The sequence below is a fragment of the Camelus bactrianus genome, chromosome 15 (assembly GCF_048773025.1).
Source record: "Camelus bactrianus isolate YW-2024 breed Bactrian camel chromosome 15, ASM4877302v1, whole genome shotgun sequence".
Taxonomy (NCBI): Eukaryota; Metazoa; Chordata; class Mammalia; order Artiodactyla; family Camelidae; genus Camelus; species Camelus bactrianus.
The window spans coordinates 46,382,926-46,403,945 of record NC_133553.1 but is presented as its reverse complement, the minus strand read 5'-3'; the positions used below and the strand labels follow the sequence as shown (position 1 = coordinate 46,403,945).

Here is a 21,020-nt window from a genome sequence, read left to right as displayed (position 1 = left end):
CGTATTCTCCTCGGCATTTGATAGAAGAGGAAGCTGAGATCTCAGGGTTTCTGCAGAAACCCTAGAAGGTGAGAGGGGAGTGGCTGGAGCAGCAAAGAGTTGCCACAAGAACGGTGACTCTGGACAAACACGGTGACTCTGGACGTTGCAGAAAGCTGGGGTCAGGTGGGGAGATCCTGAAGGCCGCGTCGGTCATGCATTAGTCAGCAGGCTGCAGTGGCATTTCCAAGAGCCAGGCCTGCCTGCCCAGCCCCTTCTCCTGGCCTGGCCTGCCTTCTCTGATGGTGGTCACTGCTCCGCCCACACTCCCGATGCCCAGACACAGCGGGGAGGGCAGAGACCAGGCAGTGGGGGAATCAGAGCTGCTCCCTGCCACCCTTCCCATGACAGCCCAAGCCTCTTCCCTCACCTCAAGCTAAAAACTAGAGTGACAGGGACTACATGTGCAGTCTCAGATGTTCTTCCAACTGCTTTAACACAGAAACAGTTTAGGGCAAGAATCACAGCTAACACCGAACACCTCCCATTGGACTTGAACTTAGGCTGTCTTGCCCAGTCAATGCTCTTAATAACCATTACACTCTCCCGTAAGAGAATTTCCAGTCGGGGCTGGTTTGGGGTTTAGAGTCTGGCTTAATTCCCTCTATCAAATAGCTTTCCAATTGGGCTGGACAGTAGCTGGAATGGAGGCGACACAGGAGGAGCAAAAGCTGAGCAAAGAGCTCATTAATGGAAGAGAACTTGCAGGAGCCATGTGGCCTTGGGCAGCTTCCAGGTCAGAAGCCGAAGCTCCCAGCTGGCCTCTGAATTGGGGGTGCTGATGGAGACCTCTAGACGCTCGTCTCCTGGGAGGGAGAGTGGCCTGGAGATCTCCCGGGAGCCTGATACACAGGCGGAGGGATATGTACCCACCACAGCGCTCCACCACTGTGACAGCTGCCCCCCAGGGCAGCCCTGCAGTCAGCCCTGGCCGCTGTGTCAAGGAGAAACCACCGCATACGGTGTGAGGAACCCTTCGGCGGCACTGATAGGATGGAACAGAGACCTCACCCAGCCATACAACACTTCTGCCCAGATGCACACCTGGACCACAGGCACCGGCCACTGACGCACACAGGCACAAGCACGCAGGCCAGACGCACACACCTGTCGTCGCAGTAGGTGAACTTCATGTCCATGCTGTGGCGGCTCAGGAAGGTCTTGCTGTCCAGGGGGATGTCCATGTGGGACGGGTGCTGGATGGGCTCGCACATGATGATGAGGCAGGACAGCAGCGGCTCCTTGCAGCCACACAGACCGCTGTGAGGGGGGCAGCTGTTGTAGACCTTCACCTGGCCCGTGCAGTGCAGGACCTGGAGACCAGCCACGGAGGTCAGCCGTGGGGCCGAGAGCACGGGGGCGGGGTTGGTGGGGCAGGCTGGGGACCCCAACCCGGGCCTGACGTCTCCTACCTTCCAGGTGGCTGACTTGAGGTTGACGGTTCGGCCTCTGTTGGTGACCGTGCACTTCATCCTCATGAAGAAGTCCCGCTCTGTGGAGACGTCTTTGCTTTTCTTCCCAAAACCAGAGCCTGGGTGGGGAAGGGGAGGCGGAACCGGCTGAACTGATATTTGTGTTTATATGCAGAAGGGGGACCCTGCTGTACTTTTTCTGGGGGATGTATTTGTGTTTTTCCCAAGGCGCGGCTCCCTCAGCACGCAGGCCTGCCGTGAACACGCAGCACCACCCTGGCCCAAGGACCAGTGCTGCCTCAGATCCGCGGCAGGTGGGGGCTGTTCCACGGCTTTATTTCCCATGGCACCTCGCACGTGGTCAGTGCTCACTTCAGAGCGGCCAGACAATGAGCGACCATCAGTCGTAACCTCAGCAAACCTCTCCTGGGCAGGCCCAGGCTCCCTAGGAAGTATTCCAAGGAATAGCCTGGCAACAGCACAATGACTCCAACAAGGAGGATAAGCCTCTCAGGTGAGCAACTTCCCTCAGACATCCCTGTCTCTTCTTCATTCCTGCCCCTCAGGAATTTGAACCCGCCAGGGCCCTATTTTCTACCTGCAATGGCTGCATGCAGGATCCTGCACCATTAGCTTTCTCCCTAAAGTGACGTACATCAGGGCGTGAGAGAGGCTGCAGGTACGAATCCCCTGGGATTTGGTGAGCAAGTTCACCTTGACAATTAACTGTACACAGATCCTTTCTCAGCCAGAATGAAATACATCACCAAGACAAACAAGACTGCTTCCTTCCTTACAGTCTCCAAATATCCTGCTCATCCAGAACTTTCCCCACTTTTTGTAAAAACAACAACAAAAAAGTAATGCACGCACTAAGTGCCAGCTGAGCCCCCCTGCCCACGTGTAAATTCTGCCTCCACCACTCCCATCCACCCAGCGCCTTCCAAGGTGCACTCCTGCCCCTGCCCAGCATCTCAGAACAATCTAGAACCTTGTTTCAAATAGCCACACCCCTCCCTCCAGGCATGGCCACCAGCCTCTGCCCTTAACCCCCTCTGGGAGCCATGATTTATTTGAGTGACATGTCCCCAGATTGCTGCACATCTAATGAATTGTGGCATCTTTGAATCTACCTTAAACATCCCTAGGAGAGCCCACTAAATAAACCAAATGGTGAATCCTTTTTTAAAGAGAGAACACTCCTCCATCATGATTATAAAAACGTCTCTCCCATACTGGGAGACCTATGTTTCTTGTAAGTTTAATTTCCATAGGTGGGGTTTGCATATCACGAGATATTCTTGTATCTTGGGGCCTGGACCCGACACAAGGACGAGCTCAGGCGCTGGCGTAAGTGGGCTGGAGGGCCTCATTTGTGGCTGTGGCATGGGCTATGATTGTGGCCTCCTGACCTGTTCCCCTGTGAATTCTCCCCATTCTGCCACTTGGTTAATTTTTCTAAATGTAGCTCCAGTCAGATTAGCCTACCCCTGCTTAAACATTTCCAATAGCTCCCCTCTGTCGAACAGGATGAAGTTCGAGGGCCAGATACCTGGCCTTCAAAGCCTTCCACAATCAGCCTCACAGCCTTATCTTCCTCTGGCCGCTCACACTAACCCTTTGCTTACAGATCATGAGTCCACTCAGGTCGGCACCTTCAAGGAGGCTTTGCTGATTCACTGAGTTTGATCCCAAGTCCTCAATACAGGGACCAAGAGACCTAAAGTTCTACTCAGATCAATAGAGCACAGTTATGCTGAATCATGGCTCTCGAAAGCTGGAAGGTCCTAGACTCAGCCTGGTCCAATACTGTCAATTTGAAATGAAAGACTCCAAGGAGCAGAGAAATGAAGTGACCTGGTTCAGGTCACATGGGCCGACTGAGACTAGGGTCAGAGGTTAAGCTGAGACTGAGAACTTAAGGGCCAAGTGGTTTCCAAAGTAGATAAGAAATAAGACATTTTGATTTTCTCAGGCTTTCAGAACCTGTTTTAGAAAAGGATTTGGAAAGTCTGGTAGCCTCTTCCTCTTGGAACCAAGTAAGACTTTCTCGGTAGCAGAGAAGCTGCCGAGCAGCCCACAGAGGGCTCCTCAGCCCGTGTGCTCCTGGGGCTGGGCTCGCGGGGCCTTCAGGGATGGGGCAGAGGGGCTGGGGAGGAGCTGCTGGCGGGGGTGGGGGAGGCGGCTGTAACCCTGCACTTCGCAGTCTCAGTCTGTACCAAGGGTAGAAGTGGGCTAATGAAGTGTCTGCTTTTGAAGTGTGTGTGGTAATAACAGCAAAACCTTGCAGGCTTAGTAGCACTGCCCGTTATTCAGGTTGGACAAGCACACACTCCACGGCAGTGACAAGTGAGAGGTGGTAAAGGGGTGTCTAGACTTGGGCTGAATCTGCCCAGGACAGAGACTGACTCCCAAGTTCAGAAGGGACCTGGAAAATCACTGAGCCCTGCTTCATTGCAAAGCTTCAGTCTGCGTAATAATATCTCTATTTGTGCCTTTGCTTGAACGTCCCCAGTTACAGGAGATGAAGCAGCAGCTTTGACTGTCATTGCAAAGTGCCTTCTGCGTGTCCCCAACCACTGGCATCTGCTGGGTGCCCCACAGGTAGGGTGCAGTGCATGAGACCTTTTAACTTTCTTCTCTGTCAAAAACTACCTGTTCCTATTTCTTATCACCAAGGACCCAGATTCATTCCTTGGTACTAGGGTAGCTAGTCTCCAAAGGTGGCCCCAGTGAGCCACATCTAGCATTCATGGCTGTGCATAGTTCCCTCCCACACTAAGCGGGGCTGACTTGTAACTCACTTTAACAAGAGAATGGGGCAGAGTGGTGCTGGTGCAGTTTTAGGACTAAGCCTTTGGAAGGCCTGGCAACTTCTACTTCTGTACTTTCTGGGAGACCTGAGCCTCCATGTCAGAAGTCTGGCTCCCACACAGAGAGGGAGAAGCTCTGAGACCCCATGGAACGAGCGAGGGATCCAGCTGTGACAGCATCCCAGCTGAGCCCCAACCTCCAGCTCCTGGCCACTAGGGGTCCCAGAGGTGTGGGGGAGCCATCTAGTCTTCCCACCAAGTCCAACCCCGAGATGATGGCAGCCCAGCTGCCATCACATGGAGCAAAAGAACCATCCACAGAACCCACAGAATCATGAGAGTTAATAAAATGATTGCTTAAGCCACTATGTTTGGGGTGGTCTCTTACACAACTATCACACGGACAACCACAACACTTCCCATGAACACTCTGGCACAGATGAACTGACTGGTTTGGGTTGCATCACCTGGCAGAGATGCAGCACTCAGGTGACGAAACCTCCTGGAGGCAGTGTCCTAACCCAAGGGCGTGTCCTAGGAGTATGCTGTCAGGCACCAGGAAGAGCCAGCATGAGGCAGTCCTGAGTATGGGGCCTTCTGGTGCCCGCAGTCTCATCTCACAGGCTCTGCCGGGTGTTTTAAGGATGTCAGTTTTTCTCAATCATTGTGGCTGTGATCCATCCATCCTAACTTGTAGACAAAGGGGATGCAGATGCCCTCCCAGGTGGCGTAAGAAGGAAGGAAACACAACGAAGAGTACCTTACCATTTTTGAGACTCAGGTTCTCACGGATCTCCTCGTGGTCACAGGGGTGAGTGAAGTCAAAGATGCTGTGTCCTGTGAGCTCCACCTGTTTCAAAAACAAGGTTGGGCTTCATTAGCCCTGACACTGAAGAAGTCTCCAAGAGGAAGCTGGGCCCCTTCCAGATTTGGAGATGGGGAGGAGACTGAATCAGGTCTTGTCATATTCCAGTCTGCAGGTCTGCAGACACACAGGTGTAATAGAGTTCATGACTGACATCATTCACATGGGTGGGCCTGTTCACCTGGTTGGCAGAGCCGTCCACCAGAATAGCCATCAGCAATGCCAACCCCAATGCCAGGGGCTGAAAGTGTGTTCCTGAGGTTTGCACCTTCAGATCAGAGAGGAGCAGGGGGGGCACATGCAGAGAGACAGGTCAGGAGGGATGTGATCAGAACGTTCCACTCATTTCTGCCCCCAAATGGAAACATTTTCCTTTTCTGAAAGAGCCAAAGGAGGGTGTCACCTGTGTGAGTCCCATGAACTTGCTGATGTTTTCTGACAGAAAGATCATGTCGCCATCTTGGGTCACCACGGCGATGAAACCCTCCAAGGCTTTCAGATACAAGTTGTCCATCTGCTGGTCAGCCTCAGCTTCAGACTCATTTTCAGAGCAAACTGAAAAGAGAGGGGGTTTGGGCGGCTTGCATGAATGTGATGGGACCGGTATGGATGGATGTCTGCCAGGGATGGCTCAGAGGCATGACGTGAACTTTCCTGGAAACGCACACTGCCCATAACGTAAGTGTCTCCCACACACTCGAGCAGCAGGCATCTGATGAGCACCAGGGCACAGAGGACACCCTGCCGAGGGCTTTGTGGGCACATGGCTGTGGTGGTGCCAGGGGCGAGGGTGGCGGCAACAGTCACAGACGTAGCAGCAGTTATAGCAGCAGTGGGGACAATGATTTTTGCTAATGTGCACTGAGCAATGACAACATATCAAGTACTGCACTGAGCATGCTGTGTAATCTTCAAAACACCTGCAACATGGGTACTATTCTTTGCCTCATCTGACAGATGAGGCTTAGAGAGGTTAAGTAATTTATCCGTGGTTATAAAGGCTGCAGCTAGTGAACTCGGGCAGCTGAATCCAGAAGCCACACTCCTAACCATTTATAGGCTTTGGAGTCAAGTAAACACAGATTCTATTCCCCCCATTAGGCTATGACTCTGAGGAAGTAACAACCTCTCTGAACATCAGTTTCCCACCAGCTAACTGGAGATAATAATTTCTATCTCTTTGAGTTGTCAGGATTAAGTTACCATGTAAAATGCCTAAAACGTACCAACCATTGTGAATTCTTTCCCCATTCTGCTCCCTCCACGACACTGTCACTGCCGTCCAATCGTTCCAAACCTAGCTGGGGGATGTGTAGCACACAGAGATGCAAATCTAGGTAAAAGCTCCCGGGTGACAGACCTGGGCGCCTAAAAGGAATGTAGACAGTTAAGTGCTGAAGAGTTCCCAGGAAGAGGGTGTCACTTTGGTGTGGTCAGAGACAAGTGCTCAAAGAAGGGCGCTGGAAGAGACTCATGAAACAGGGATTTCACTCTGTTAAATGAAGGAAGGGCTTTCCGGAGACCAGTGGGTTGGGCAGATACCAGGAAACATAGAGGTGGTAGAGCCTGGAGCAAGCGCCCTCTGGGGACTCTAGTTGAAGAGGAGGGTCCGTTTCCCACTCTCATCGATTGGCCTCATGAGGTGGTCCAGGTCCCAGAAAAGGAGCATCTCAGACCCCTGCTTTAGGGAGATTCATCCAGCAATGCATGCAAGACAGTCTGGAGAGAGTGAGGACCAGAGATGTGAAGCCACATGAAGAGGCTACTGTGTTAGAGGCCGGCTGCAGAGGTGGTTGCTAGGGGCAACCTAGGAAAGCACCCGCCTCTCCAATCAACCACTTTGAGTAGCCCTGGCATATCGAGGACACCTCTGCTATCTGCAAAATTTAGACCCAGCTCTTGTCCCAGACAAATAAAGCTCTCAGGTCCCAGGCCCTTGTTTCTTAAGATCAGACCACAGATTTTATTTCAGCCCTGTCTCTCCTAGTGCATTATTTAACTCCAAACATACATTTACTTATAAAAATTTGTATTCATCCAGTACGAACATCAAGCCCAGTATGCCTCCCTATTTTACAGAACAAGGGGATTAGAGAGTAATTTGTCACTTGTAAAAGTTATATTCACTTAACCAAAAGGAGTCTTTCAAATTGAGACTGTTCTAGGAAATGTAAAATGCAGTTGGATTTATGGGCCACTTGGCAAGGGGCACATGGATGTCATGAAACGAGGTTCAAGGCCCCTTCTGCAAGGGCACTGGATTTGTTTAGTTCTCTTTTCTCTTTTCCCTTGAGCCCCTAAATTTAAGCTCTGGGTCATATGCTGTTATTCCTCAGGAAGAACAAATCCAAATTAGGAGATGTTCTTACCAAGGGGCTTCAGTGGCATCACTGGGGACTAGTCACCTTCAGGACACATGACTGGCAAAAATGCCAGAGTCACAAACGCTGCCCAGGGACAGGCCAGCCTTTAGAGCCAAGAGTTGGGCTGTACAGAGTAGTGTCTTTGTGACTTCCCTCTGTTTTGCTAAAATGGTAGAACAAAATGAGGGAAATTCTTTCCTCTTCACACCCTGATTCAGGCGGCAAGCCTACGGGAGGGGAGGCTACCTGGGAATGACCCACACTTGATCCCTGCTAACTGATTGGTTAGCTGAACTGATGATAACGGACCAGAGTTCCTCATGCTCCCGGTTAACGCCTATATTTAAACAGGGGCTTCAGGAGACTTCAAACTGGAACATGCATCAGAGCCACTGAGAAGACCTGCTAAAACAAGGATTTCTGGGCCCAGTGCAAAATAAAAATGTGGGACCTCTTGTTGAAAAATTAAACCATGCCCAGGGCCCTTCTAAGTGCGGAAGTCCCCATGGGACTCCATGGGTCACACACTCGTGAAGCTGGTCCTGGATGGGCCCCGGCCCACAGTTTGATTCAGTAGCTCTCAGGTTGGGAGGGAGCTGAGAAGCTTCTTTTCTAACAAGTTCCCAAGTGATGCGGACTTGATGCCGGTGGCCCTAGGACCCCTTGCAGAGAATCATGGCCTGAACTCAAGTCCTACAAGTGACCCTAATACCAGGAAAATCAACCTATTTTGGCAGGGGCTGAACTATTTGGGGGATGGGTGAGGAGCTGTTATCAATGCTGTTAAAAAATCACACCAGATAGGTGAGCACCTCCTCCAGACAGTAAGGGCCTGCCCTGTGATTTCTGGCCTATTGAGGAGATTTTTTTTTCTCTTCAATTTCTTTGATCTCAGTGGCAACACTGACTTCAAAATCTGGAGACAACCCTATTTGGGTTAACTAGGTCCAGAGGAAACAGTTCTGCTTAAAATTTCCTGTTTTTAACAGTTCCAACACGGCCAAACTGGTTTCCATCCATGCCCAGTACACTCGCTTCCAGGAGGTGGCGAAATTGGCCACAGCAGCTGGCCTCTGGGAGGGAGGGAGAGGGGCGCTTGGGGCCCACGAATGGAAACAGAACGTCTTGGAACTGAAGTCACAATGTCTGGGGGACCAGGAAGTCAGCAGCCGCCCCTGGGGACCCTGGGACAGCAGGACCTCCTTCCTCTGTGGAACTGCTTGCTTCCACAGCACCTACTCATCCTTCTGGGGTTTCAGAAGGAACCTGGCAGCTCACTGTCAGATTGGAGCCGAGGGTTACAACTGCGGGGCCCGAGGCGGCCCCCCACGTGAGGGGCCAGGGCTCAGGCACATCACCCCAGCTGAAAACGGCACTGCTTTTTCAGTCCTGCTGTTCCATGGGAACATCATGTCTTCTGACTGTACCATGAATCTCCGACTCAGTGCGAGGCATGTAGAAAACTCACTCACTACGTAGTTACACTCCTGCTATGTGTCTGCTGGGCACAGGGCCATCTGCCAACAAGTGTCACTTACTAGGTACTCAGGCCTGTCCTAGGGAGACTCAAGTGTAAAAGCAATCCTTTCCCTCCAGGAATCTACGGACTGGTGGGGAAGGTGCAGATAAATCGCAGTCAGGCTGCATAACAATCCAGGAGTCCAGGGTGCCGAATACAGAGGAGCCCGTAGTAGGTGCTGAGTAAGCCCCCAGTGGGGTCTCTAAATTGCCTGGGGTTCCAGGTCTCACCGACCTGCTCCCCAGGACCCTTCAGGGTGTGACCCCAAAGAAGAGGGGCGGGGCATGCAGGTCAGAGGCACGCTGCTGAGATGAAGCGTGCTGGGCCGGGGAGCACAACAAGAGTCTTTAATGCTAAAAATAGCCCTGGTAAACAGGCTTTGATGACTCCCCACAGCCAGGATATGCGCGGGCTGAGGTTTCGGAGCACTTTTTCCGGAGCACCGCTCATTTCCTTCAGGCAGCACCGCCCGTGAGGGGCGGGACCCTGCGGGCAGCAGGAGCTGGGCGTCTGGGGTGAGCAGGCAGGGTGGCGGGGCAGAAGCTCCTGACCAGGCCCGAGACCAGACCAGCACAGGTGCTGCTGGTCAGGGTGCACTTTTATTCCACTGGGGTTACCACTCCTGCTTCCTGCTCTGAGAAGTCCCAAGACTGCTTTGACTCTGAGTGATCTTCCTGGCGCAGCTGGGCTTGGGCAGGCCTTCACCACGTAGTCACCATTGAAGGGGCTTTCCTCTCACACCGGTTCTTCCCCTCCAGCCCTCCCAGGCCCGTAGACCCATGACTGCTCCACCCCACCCCCGGTCCTGGTTGTGCTAATTGCAAAGCAGCCCGTCAAGCCACGAGGAAGCTAATTTTGAATCACTTACTGGATCCATAGCCACACCTTTCAACTCCACCATGACCAGGGAGTAGGCTTAGGCTGCCCTGACATTTTGGCAGAAGGCACTGTTTTATCTGACCCTGCTGGCCTCCCAAAGGGCTTTGAAAGTCCACCATTAGAAATTCATTCCTTTGTTCTATACATGATTTATTATCCTATCTGACCTCTCAGTATTACTCTTCATAAGATGCAGCACAGGGCTGGGGTCAGCACATACCTCCAGACTGACTAGACTGTTTTAGGTTAAAGGGAATGATCTGAACAAGGCCAGTATCTCTAGAAGAGATTGTACGTTAGCTGCTCTCAGCCACTAACATCCCAGCAGGAATCAGCCTATCAGCTCTTCTCCAAATAGGACAGAAAAAGGCCTTGGTTTGGAGGGTAGGTGGGGCACAGTAAAAAAGCAGGGGTGAAAACCTGGGATTAGAATTCTGAAAGTGGGGCATCAGAAGGCACCGGAATAAATCATACCTGCCTCTAGTCCCACTTTTCCTGCATGAAAAGGTCACGGCAAAACATTTTAAAACCACCTGTCCCCTTTTATGTCTTTCCCGTAGTGGTCTAGGGATCAGGAAGTCACACTGTCTTATTAAGATTGCTGTCTTCGCTATGCAAATGTACCAAATCAATAATAAACCTGACATTTCTTTTTAGAAACCTCACTTCACACTGACCTCTAGCTCTTGTGTAAAATGAATCTGATTTCTCCTTGTGCGGCTGTGGGGAAGCCAAAACTCAATTCTACAGTGAAAAGCCAATTTTGCATATTAACTGCGGGTTAACGCCCTCCAAATGCAGGAGTGACCCTCATCTGGTTACAGTTTGTGGGGCTCATCTTGAAAGAGGATTTAAGACAATCAAGCAGTATTTTCAATGATGTTCCCGTCAGAGTGTGTTCTGTTCTCGGCCCAGCGTGGAAGCTAATATCATAAAGCTATTGTTTCAGTTTGCTTCCTGTGATACAAATCTCAATCGGCCGCCCAGACTCCCAGCCTGAATTTCTCAGCGTTGAGGTTTCCTCTCCAACATTCCCACACAGAACAGCCTACTGTGAAAATCAAAGGGAAACGTGTTACTAAGTAAAGAAGAAACTTTTCTAAAGCAAAACCTGGTCTTTTTTAGCCTTTTGAACTCTGAGGTATGCAACCAGCTATTTCCTATCATAAAGTGAGCCAACGTCGGCACTCACCTTTGTTAGAAACGCTTCAATAATGAATCTGTGGTTTGCTTGGACTTGGGAAAGCTAGGCAACTCTGCATTTTGCTAGAAATTGCTAGAAGGTGGGTAAGAGGACGGTAAAGGTCGACTGTGGGTTTTCTTTGACATCATTTCTCCAGAAGCTTATAATTATTATAAATCGATTTTCTTGTTCATAGTTAAGTTTTATTTCTAAGCTGTAACTTATTGAGAGCATAATGTGTGTCAGGCAAGAGGATAAGGGCTTTTATATCCATTATCTCAGTCTTTGAACAGCAATACAAATACTGGTATCCCTTTTTGTGCAGATGAGAAAGTAAAGCTCAAAGGTAGTAAAGAGGTTTTCACAAGGCTGCAAGGAAGGCAGGCAGCCGGACAGAGGACTCCAGGCCGGTCCATCTGCCCACAAACCCTATACTTCTTTTTGTTGCACTGCATGTTTTAAAGAAGCAAACGAGATTTAAAAAGAACAAGATCCTGTCTCACATAGAATTCCTGAAAACAATTTCAACAACGGGTCTAAAGAATGTGTGTCAGGAGCCTGGAAGAGAGGGCACTGAATGCCTCCCCTCTCCGCCTCCCCCAGGCGACGCGGGTTTTACGAGAACTGCTCCTTCAAGGACGCCAGGACCAGATAGCCAAATGCGGACACTTTTCATCCTTTCTGTCATTTCTTTCCTCTGGTCGGTCCAGGGCCAACCCCAGCCAGAGGGCAGGCACTTGGTGTCCACGACTTGCAACAGCCCCTGTGAGGGGATGTATGGTGTCTCACTGTGGCCACTCTGGTCCTATCTCCCTGGGCGTGCCTGGCACATGAGGGTTCACACCAGCATACACGCAGGCAGATGTGCTCAGAGCCTCTGATATGTGCCCTAAGCCAACTCTGAAGCACTGGGGAGGACAGTTAAGTGCAGAAGAGCACAGAAACCAACGCCGTGCACCAACAGCAAGGGGAGAAGCAATCACTGAGCGTGTGAAGCTCTCCCACAAATGCCTCTATTGAAGGCTGGCCCCCATTCCTCTGTTTAACTTTGGTTCCCCTGGCAAGGGAGAACCCTTCTCTTCCCTCCACTCCAGCCCTCATTGACAACTTCACCTGACCAGGGTTACAGAATGCTTCTGCCCTCCATGTCCCTCCTTCCCATGGGTCAGGATTCAAAAGAACTTGAACTCTAGGTGCAGTTCCTTATGTATTAAATGTGTGATGCTGAGCAACCTTAAATTTTCTGTGCCTCACCTCCCATCATCTATGAAGAGAAAAGTCCTACAGGTGCAAATTCAAAGAGGTGTCCCAGCATTAACATATTACTCCTTTTGGGGCTCTCTGTTGGTGGAGGAATAGCGGTAGTGGTGGTAGAAGGAAGCAATGATAAATCCAAAGGAATTAATGTCTAAGTAGAATTTCAAGGGAAGCTGAGGTGTTTCTGAGTGTGGGGAAGGGGTCTCTGTCTAGTCATCAAGTCCTCCAGTGCCTACTCTGCGCACATGTAAAGATGATTCCAACACTACTAAGACACTGCCCACACTTGTCCTGGAAGACAGTCTCTTTAAACGAAAGAGGCACACACATGCCCTGTGATGGCATCTCCAAGCCTTTCTTATACTTCAGCCCACGGTTCCCCCTTTCCGTAGCATCTATGACCACAGGTCGGCCATTGCCTTGCATTGTTTCTTTCAAAGTATTTACAGAGCACGCCTTTGCCCTTGGTTCTGCTCCTTCTGCCTGCTCTTTTCTGAGACTCTTTAGATATGCAGTCCAGGGTTAGCCCTCCAACACTGGGACCCACTGGGCTGTCATCCTATTTTCTGAACGTCTTTCCCCCATATCCTTCCTGTGCTCCAGGGCCCAGAATAGCACATGTCGCTCCGGCCTCCCCGCCTCACACTGGATTCCCTCTGCTCTGGGTTTCTTTCCCAGAATAGCCACTTCATAACAGGATGGCAGAATCAACCCGGCTCCGAGGCACGCGGCACACTCAGGAAAACTGAAAACCCACCACAAAAAACCTTCCCCTGCCTGCCCTTCCCCCTCCGCCCACCACCTCGGACGCTGCCCACCTGCAGCGCCACAGCCAGCGGGGTCGGAGGGGCACTGCCTGTTGCCCAGTTCCCTCGTGGAACCGGCAGACTAGATCTGAAACTGGCAAACTCCCCAGGCCGCCTCTTCCTGGTCAGGACTAACAGGAAATGGTATTTTGAAGAAGGTGAACCCTGAGGGGCAGAAAAAGGGTTTGTGAACTTGAGACTTGCAGAGATAGCAAGGAAGGTGAGAATTAGTTGGTTCTGTGGGGAGATCGTTATCTGCCAAGGGCTCCCCAGTGTGAACAAGTGTGGGGTCTGGGGCGTCACAGACGTTATCTCAGTTAATCCTCAGACACACCCTGTGCAGTAGGTATTTTAGCCTCTTTTTAGGAATGAGGAAATGAAGAGCAGAGACACTGGATAATCTGCCCGGCTGACTGGCTGTAAGAGGGAGAAGTCGCACGAGCACACGGCCCCACTGGAGAAGGTGGCCGGCGGATAAGCACTAAGATGCCCACAAGGATGCACCCTGGACTGGAGTACAGCCTGACAGCCAGGGGCCCAGCCAGTGGGCAGCCAGCAAGAGCGGCCCTCGTTCTCCCCGCCCTCTCCGTCCTCCTCAGCTTCCACGCGCCTCCTTGGCCCTGTCCTTGCTCTTCAGCCTGTGGCTGTATTCCCTGCAGAGGCCACTGCTGGACACATGTTCAACGTGAAGGAAAAAGCACTAATGATGGCGGGCCTGTGGGTGGGAGTTTTGCAGGGGTTTTGGGGGAGAATGACCCTCCTAGTGGCTGTCCAACTTGGCACAACGGAGCTCCTGCATGTGAGGACCCTCCAGGAAGGAGCTCGGGGAGCCCGCAGCCTCACCTGAGGACAGGAGCTTGTGTGTGCGCAGGAAGCTGATGGCCAGACGCATGATGGAGGCCTTGTCCAGGTGGGAGCTCACGCTGTGAGGCAGAGGCAGCTCATGGGCCAGCTCATAGAAGACTTCCGTCTCCTTGCTCCGCCGACATCTGGCAGCATCTCGGGACTTCTCCTTCCTCCTCTCTGAGCTACTCCTACGTGGAGAGAGAGGGGTTAGTCTCTAGAACGTCAAGGCGTCCTATCACACCTCTGGTCAAGACAACCCCAGAGCCCTCTACCCACGACACAGCCAGCCCCTTCCACTGAGCTGACTGGGCCCATGCCAGTCACCTGAGCCACACAGAGTCTGCTTCAAACAGTCAACTCTGCCTTCGTGTGTATTGTGTCTTCTCCCCTTCCTGTACGCCATGGTGTCCCAAGCAGGGCATCACCTGGGTGGAGTGTGCACAAGACTTGCTGAGTAAATTGATCAACTGGCAATGACTTGGACCTGGTCCTGGTTATCTGGGACTGAGGTGAGTGCCCAGGGCTGGAGAGGGAAGGGTTGGGGGCTACGGCCCATGGCCTGGATGGCTGTGCCAAAGCCTCAGGATAACCAGGTGAAGAGCTGCTTCAAGGTTCTCTTTCTGGATAAAATACTCTCAGAAGCAATGAAGCCCAGTACTGGACCCTAGATCCCATTTTGTATCAGAGAGTGATTTCCACAGTAGAAATCGAAAATGCCCCTAGAGCCCAAGAACAGCACTCAGCCAGACACCTGTCAGTCTGGGGTCCCAAGGGCACACCCGCCGAGGGTTAAAAAGGAGTAACATGAGCACACTTCCTCCCTAACCCTGCCAGCACCGGCTGCCGGACTGCCTCATGCTTAGTTTCCTCCTCGTTGCAGGACAGAGGCCTGATCCACTTGTTTATATTATTTTAAATTGCTTAGCCTCGATTTTCTCATCTGTAAAATGGTAACATAGTACTTACCCCACAGAGTTAGTATGACAATTGAACATGATAATTTATGTAAAATCTTTAGCGCCAGGCCTATCCCAATGGTAAGCAATCAATGTTAGCTAATATTAATAACAAATCTGTCCATTAAAGGTGATCATGAGAGTAAAAATGTTACAAAAGAGCTCAGTACAATCCTATTTTCACAGAAATGTATTTTACATAACACCTCTTATACATGATCACAGGAAAAAGTCTAGAAATACAACAGCCTAGTAGTAACTATCATATCTAGTGCCCGCTCTCTTCCAGGGACTGTTTTAAGCACTACGGCACCAGCTTCTTTGATTCTCACAACTGCCCATGGGAGTAGTCGGTATTATCACCCTTAATTTACAGATGAGGAAATGGGTCCACAGAGGCGGAGTACAGCAGCCCCCGCTTATCCACGGGGGATTCACTCCAAGACGCCCAGCAGATGCCTGAGACCGTGGAGAGTATGGAACCCTGCATATACCGTGCTTTTTCCTAGACAAATGGGCAGGCAGCGTACACGGCATGCACACGTGGGACAGAGGGGTGACTCATGTCCTGGGTGGGACAGCAGGAGATTTCATCACGCTGCTCAGAATGGCATGTGACTTAAACCTTGTGAATTGTTTATTTCTAGAAGCTTCCATTAATATTTTCAGACTGGGATTGACTGTGGGTCACAGAAACCACAGAAGGTGAAACTGTGGATAAGGGGGGACTGCTGTAATTCATCTGCAGCCTCTCTACAGGTAGATGGGGAAGCGGGGCTTTGCATCAGGCAGGTGGGCCCCACAATCCAGGCTCTTATCCATCAATGACTGTCCTGCCTCTCTGTCCTCAGAAATGTTAGCAGTTTCAGGTCAGTGAGGTTACGAGGAATTTTGTTTCCTTAGTGCTTATCTATATTTTCTTATGTTTCTATATATAAAAAAAAACCTATATTGCTTGTTTAACAATCAAGTTTGTTTTTCATTTTTTTTTAAAAAAAGTGTCCAATGCAGTTCATGGCTCTCAAGGCCTCACCCAACCAGCTCCAGCTTGCTCTGTCTGTCCTCCCTCCCAAGATTTCCAAAACCAAGGGCTGCTTCTCCTTTTGTTTGGTTTTGCAGCCGGTTATGTGGACATAAAATCAGTATTTTGTGATTCTCAGAATGTTGCCATGCTGCCTCTCAAAATCCTCAAGATTTGGGGCAGAGGCACTATTTTGACTTTACAACATGATTCATTTTTTTAAAAAAGATGAACATCCAGCTCCTTGGATGGATTAAGCATCATACACTCAGGCTGCAGTAAGAATGTCCAGCTGCTGCAGATGGTCAAGAAGAGCTTTCAGAGAAATTGTGAAATGGGTGAGACTGTTTTTCTTGTCCTATCTCCCTCTTCTGTTTCCTTGACCTAACTCCCGTTTCCTCCTCTCCCTGACTTCCAGCTCTCAGAGCTCTCACCCTGCGCCCCACCCATCCCCATGCTCTCAGAACCTGCCCTCAGCATCCTTGTGCTCTTGCACCAGTTTACAGTGGTGGTTTGTGGATTAGTCCCTCCCCTCTACCTCTGAATCCTGACCTCTGATTGTGGCGCAAAAGCAGTTCAAGATTTGCAGGTTTCCTGGTTCGGGAAGGGAGGGTGGGAAGAGGCCAGGATGCTATAACTGTACCCATCAGGCCTGCATGTCATGAGAGCCAGGTAAAGGAGGCCGGGGTCCTTAGGACACTAGGGTCCACTCTCCAGCACTAGCCCTCATGCTCCCCAACAGAAGGATCATCAACACATAACCGGCCGTTCGGGGCATCTAGAGAAGCCATGCTGGAGCACAGGCTGTGACACTGACACCAATGTCTGCAGGCACAGCGCTCCCCTTAACCATCGCCCCTTCCTTTGAGTGGAAGAGCAGACAAGGCAGAGAGGAAGAGCCAGGAAGGGAAAAGGCCATCTGGAGTTGGAACTCTGCCTGGCCTTTGAGATTTGGTTCCCCCGGCCACACAAATGTTTGCTGACACCTATCTTTGTGCCTGCTGCAGCACCAAGACCTCATTACGTATTATAATCATATATACGACCTCATTATAATCCGAACAACACAATATGGCAGGTATTGTGAGCACGATTTACACACACGGAAACAGGCTCAGACACCATATGTAACTTCCCCAAGGTGACAAAGCCAGTGTCTGCGTAAGCCCTTGCAGAGTGTACACTTTGTGAACAGACAACTAAAAAGTCCTTGGACGTGTGGGTGCTCTCTAATTCCATCCTCACAGTCTACACGTGAGAGGGGCAAGACAGGCACTGCTGTAGTCTCCGTGTTATATAACCTGGAAACTGAGGCCCGTTCAGGTGAAGTGGCTTGCCTAGGGCAGTCCAGCTATCAGCGGCACAGCTAGGGCTAGAACCCAGGCCAGCACATACTCTTCCTACTGCTTTACGGTAGGAGACAGTGGCTTTGCGAGAAATAAAGAAACAGCAACATTTTAACATTTAGAAAAAGAAACATGGAGAATCTCACGCAGTTTCTTGGTTTAAAAGTCACGAGCTCCCTTTTAGCTACTTTCACAGTCGCTCTCTGGGACTAGCATGACTTTAACTGGATTATCTAGTTAACCTTGACACAGCCCAGAGAGATCTGTCTAGCGCTGACTCTCAGAAGAGACAAACACGTGTGAAGCCGCCATCATTGAATTAGCAACACGGGAGAATGAGAATAATTAACGCTAAGTGTGAAGGTAAGACCGGCCTCGGCCCAACTAATGCACACAGTCAACCTCCTCACAGCAGTTACCACATCTTGGGCCCCTCAAGTAAACAGATCAGGGGACTGGAAGTTTGGAGGATTGCTGTTTTAATATATTGACCATAAGACTTTCTAGCTATCTGAAGCTGAACAACGAAATGCATTCTCTGTGCCCTGATAGCCCCACCTGTGAAATGGGAGCACTCCCATGTCTTCTTCGTCAGGGTTAAATGAGATGAGTGTAGAAGGGCTGGAAGTCCTAGGAAGGTCTCTCCACAAATGAAACCCTCGCAACAGACAGTCATGATCCCACTGTTGGGCTAAAATGAGCATTAGTAACAGTCACGCTTTGGCCCTACAGTCATTTTTCATTGCCAAGTCACCACTGTCCCAGGACTGCAGGTGCATTTGCTGGTCAGGCTGATCTTACCAGTTCTTTGGGTCACGTGGCTGACCTTCTTAGGCCAATGGGGCTTCATTTCCTCAACTACTTACACTTTATTTTCTCTCCCCAGGTAGGTCCTAGAATTCACTGGAGTAGACCAGATTTTTTTTTTTTTTGACAATTCTAGACATCTCATGTTAGAATTCTGTGGTTGTTCATAAAAAGGTATTTTATCTAGTTTTCCAGATCACCAGAAAAGACTTAGCAATTTATTTCTTACTCCAACTGTTCTTCCTACAAAGTTCCTGCTCCTGTCTTTCTTGGTGGCCTTCCTCAATCACAGGGTGGCCCCACAGAATCCTTAGCATGAACATGGCCCTGGTTGACTGTCCTCACGCAGACCCACAAGTGCTTACTGAGCTCTGATCTGGACCCTGTGGATGAGGTACACATGTGCTGTTTTCAAGAAGCATGCAGTCTAGTTAGGGAGCCAACAATCTGAAATATCCCTATTAACCAGAGAAACACATACAGGCAACAAACACTACAGGTGGTTAATGAGGAACAAACTGATGTCAGCAAACAAGGTCAGGGCAGGCCACCCAGCAAGGCAGGATTCCAGCTGACCCTAGAAAGATAAGTACAAGACCCTCACAGTGTTTGAGCAGGTTCAGAAGGCACCTGTTAGCTTATGTGAGTTTCACAAAACCCTGAAAGACAGAAATTCCTATTCCAATTTAACAGATGAAGAAGGGATATTGAGAGAGATGAAGTAACTCAAAGAGACGAAGTAACTCAAAGAGACAATGTCTCAAACCTAGTTCTTTCCACTGGCAGCAAGGAAACTGCTATTCATTGTCTACCTTCAACATGGACCAGGCTGTTAGATACCACAGGAGGAAGAGAAGGGTGAAGATTTGAAAAAGATACAGTGACATAAAGGTTCTAGGGGGTGAGAGTGAGGAGAGATGCTGCCCTTAGGTGAGCACCCACTCTCCTTGGAAAAAGACCTGGAAACTTAGGAGTAGGATTAAGGATCAACATCTGAGCTCAAAAGGAGTGTGAGTAGGAAGAGAGGGAATCAGTGCTCTGAGCCTTAGCAGGATGCAGCTCCATCATGTGAGGCTGGGGGTGTGGTGGGCGTCATAAGATGTGACTCCACACTGCTCCATAAAGGCTGCAGGTCCAACCCGCATGGACGGATCTCTCCACGCCGCAGGTGGAGAACAAGCAGTCTTGGCCATTCTAGGGGTACATTTTCACATACACAAATTTATACGTACTCTCCCCAAGTTGGAAACTCAAATTCCCTACTCAGTATTGGAACCGTTATCACCTCTTGGTCAAGATGATGCTGGTTTCTGACTTTCAGGTTAACACAGCCTGGCAGGGGCCCTTATGATGTCACCCACTGCACAATGGGGTTGGTTGCTTAATTAGCCTCAGTCTCCTGACCTTTAGCACGATTAGGACTCCCATGCCTAATACCTGTGGGCCATCAGGGCATCAAAACAGTATGCCTGTTCCCTATAAGGTTAGATGGATTGGAAGCAGAATGGATTTCAGCAGGTTAGGGAGAAAGACTGAAGCTAATTAAGCCAGTGGGAATCAGTCTATTGGCTTGAAGTGAAATTCTAAGCTGGTGCCAATTTGCAGGAGGCTATAAGTTGAGGAAATGAAGGTCAAATGCAATTTGTAAGGGGGAGCTCTCATGACCCTTCATCACTGAGGCTGTGCCGCTGCTGCATGAAGGCTGCCCAAAGGGAGGAACATGCCAGCTCCAGGTCCCAGAGATCAGGACGAGGGGTTGGCCCCACACCTAGGGGATGACTGCTTCATAGATTAAATTAGGGCAGAACCAAAGCTGGTGCTTCTTAATCTTGGCTGCTCCCTGCAATCACCAGAGGAGTCTTAAAGAAAATGATACCTGGATCCTACCCCCAGAAAGTCCGATTTAACAGGCCTGGGGTGCAGCCTGGGCATCAGGGATCTTAAAGCTTCCCATGTGATTCTCCTGTGCAGCCAGGGCTGGGCACTACTGCTGCAAAGTAGTCAGCTTTAAAATTAAAAAGGCTGGTTTTTGGTTTTTTTGGTTCTCTTTTTGTTTTTTTTCCGGTGGAAGGAAAAGGAAACTGGTATTTATTGAGCACTGGGGCTAGGCGCATTTTGGAAACAATCTCATCTGATCCTTATTTAAATTATGCAGTCTTATTGGTCCAGATTTTGCAGAGCACCGGATCTCAACTTCAGCCTACAGCAGAATCAGCTGGAGGGCTTATTACAGGTTTCTGAGCCTGTGATCACCTGTCTTTAGAGGACTGAAACCCAGATGTACTTCTTAGACCTAACCACATCTCTCCCTCTACCACGCACTGTGTCTGCATTATGTCCAGCAAATTTGGAGTCACCGTCATAAACCAGTAACTTATTTCGGAGCTCGTGTGGCCATCACTGTCCCTCATCCTATGGCTGACAGAAACAGGAAGGTGAAAATCAGGAGACAGATTTGAATCGAGGCCACAGAAAAGGCAGCTTTCCTCAAAATAGGCACCCCGGGAAAAGGTACAAACTTTATTCTGGTGAAATGGCTCTGGCCCTATGTATTTTGAGAAGTCTTTTAGAATGACCCTCAGAGCCACACAAGAACAACCATAACACTTCATAGAACACACTTTGTTTTAATTCCCAAACAGTATTATCCCGCTTACCCACCCTCTTTAGTCACCAGACTTGGCTGAGGATGGGTCTCAGTTGTTTGAAAGAATAAAATGTGCCCTCAAAGATAAGGCCCTGCCACAATTGAAGGTGCTCAAAAGAATGGTCTTTGGGTCTGAAGGCAATTTCTAACGAGTGGAAAAAATGTTTTAAAAGAAGGTGGTTTTGGTGGTCAATCTGCTGGGTATATCCTTATGTTTGCCCAAAGGCAGCAGTGGTGCATAGGGCTATCTCTTATATAGAT

The 21,020-nt window shown here is 50.0% G+C and overlaps 1 protein-coding gene across 1 annotated transcript in view; it reads right to left on the bottom strand.

Moving 5' to 3' along the window:
* Window positions 1-21,020, bottom strand: part of EPAS1 (endothelial PAS domain protein 1) — an 83,579-nt gene that overhangs the window by 23,036 nt on the left and 39,523 nt on the right. The window contains exons 2-6 of the mRNA XM_010967733.3: window positions 13,980-14,170; window positions 5,533-5,684; window positions 5,030-5,114; window positions 1,452-1,570; window positions 1,147-1,352 (exon numbers count right to left, since the gene is read on the bottom strand). Coding sequence (XP_010966035.2) covers window positions 1,147-1,352; window positions 1,452-1,570; window positions 5,030-5,114; window positions 5,533-5,684; window positions 13,980-14,170 — 753 coding nt within the window. The remainder of the gene's footprint in view (window positions 1-1,146; window positions 1,353-1,451; window positions 1,571-5,029; window positions 5,115-5,532; window positions 5,685-13,979; window positions 14,171-21,020) is intronic.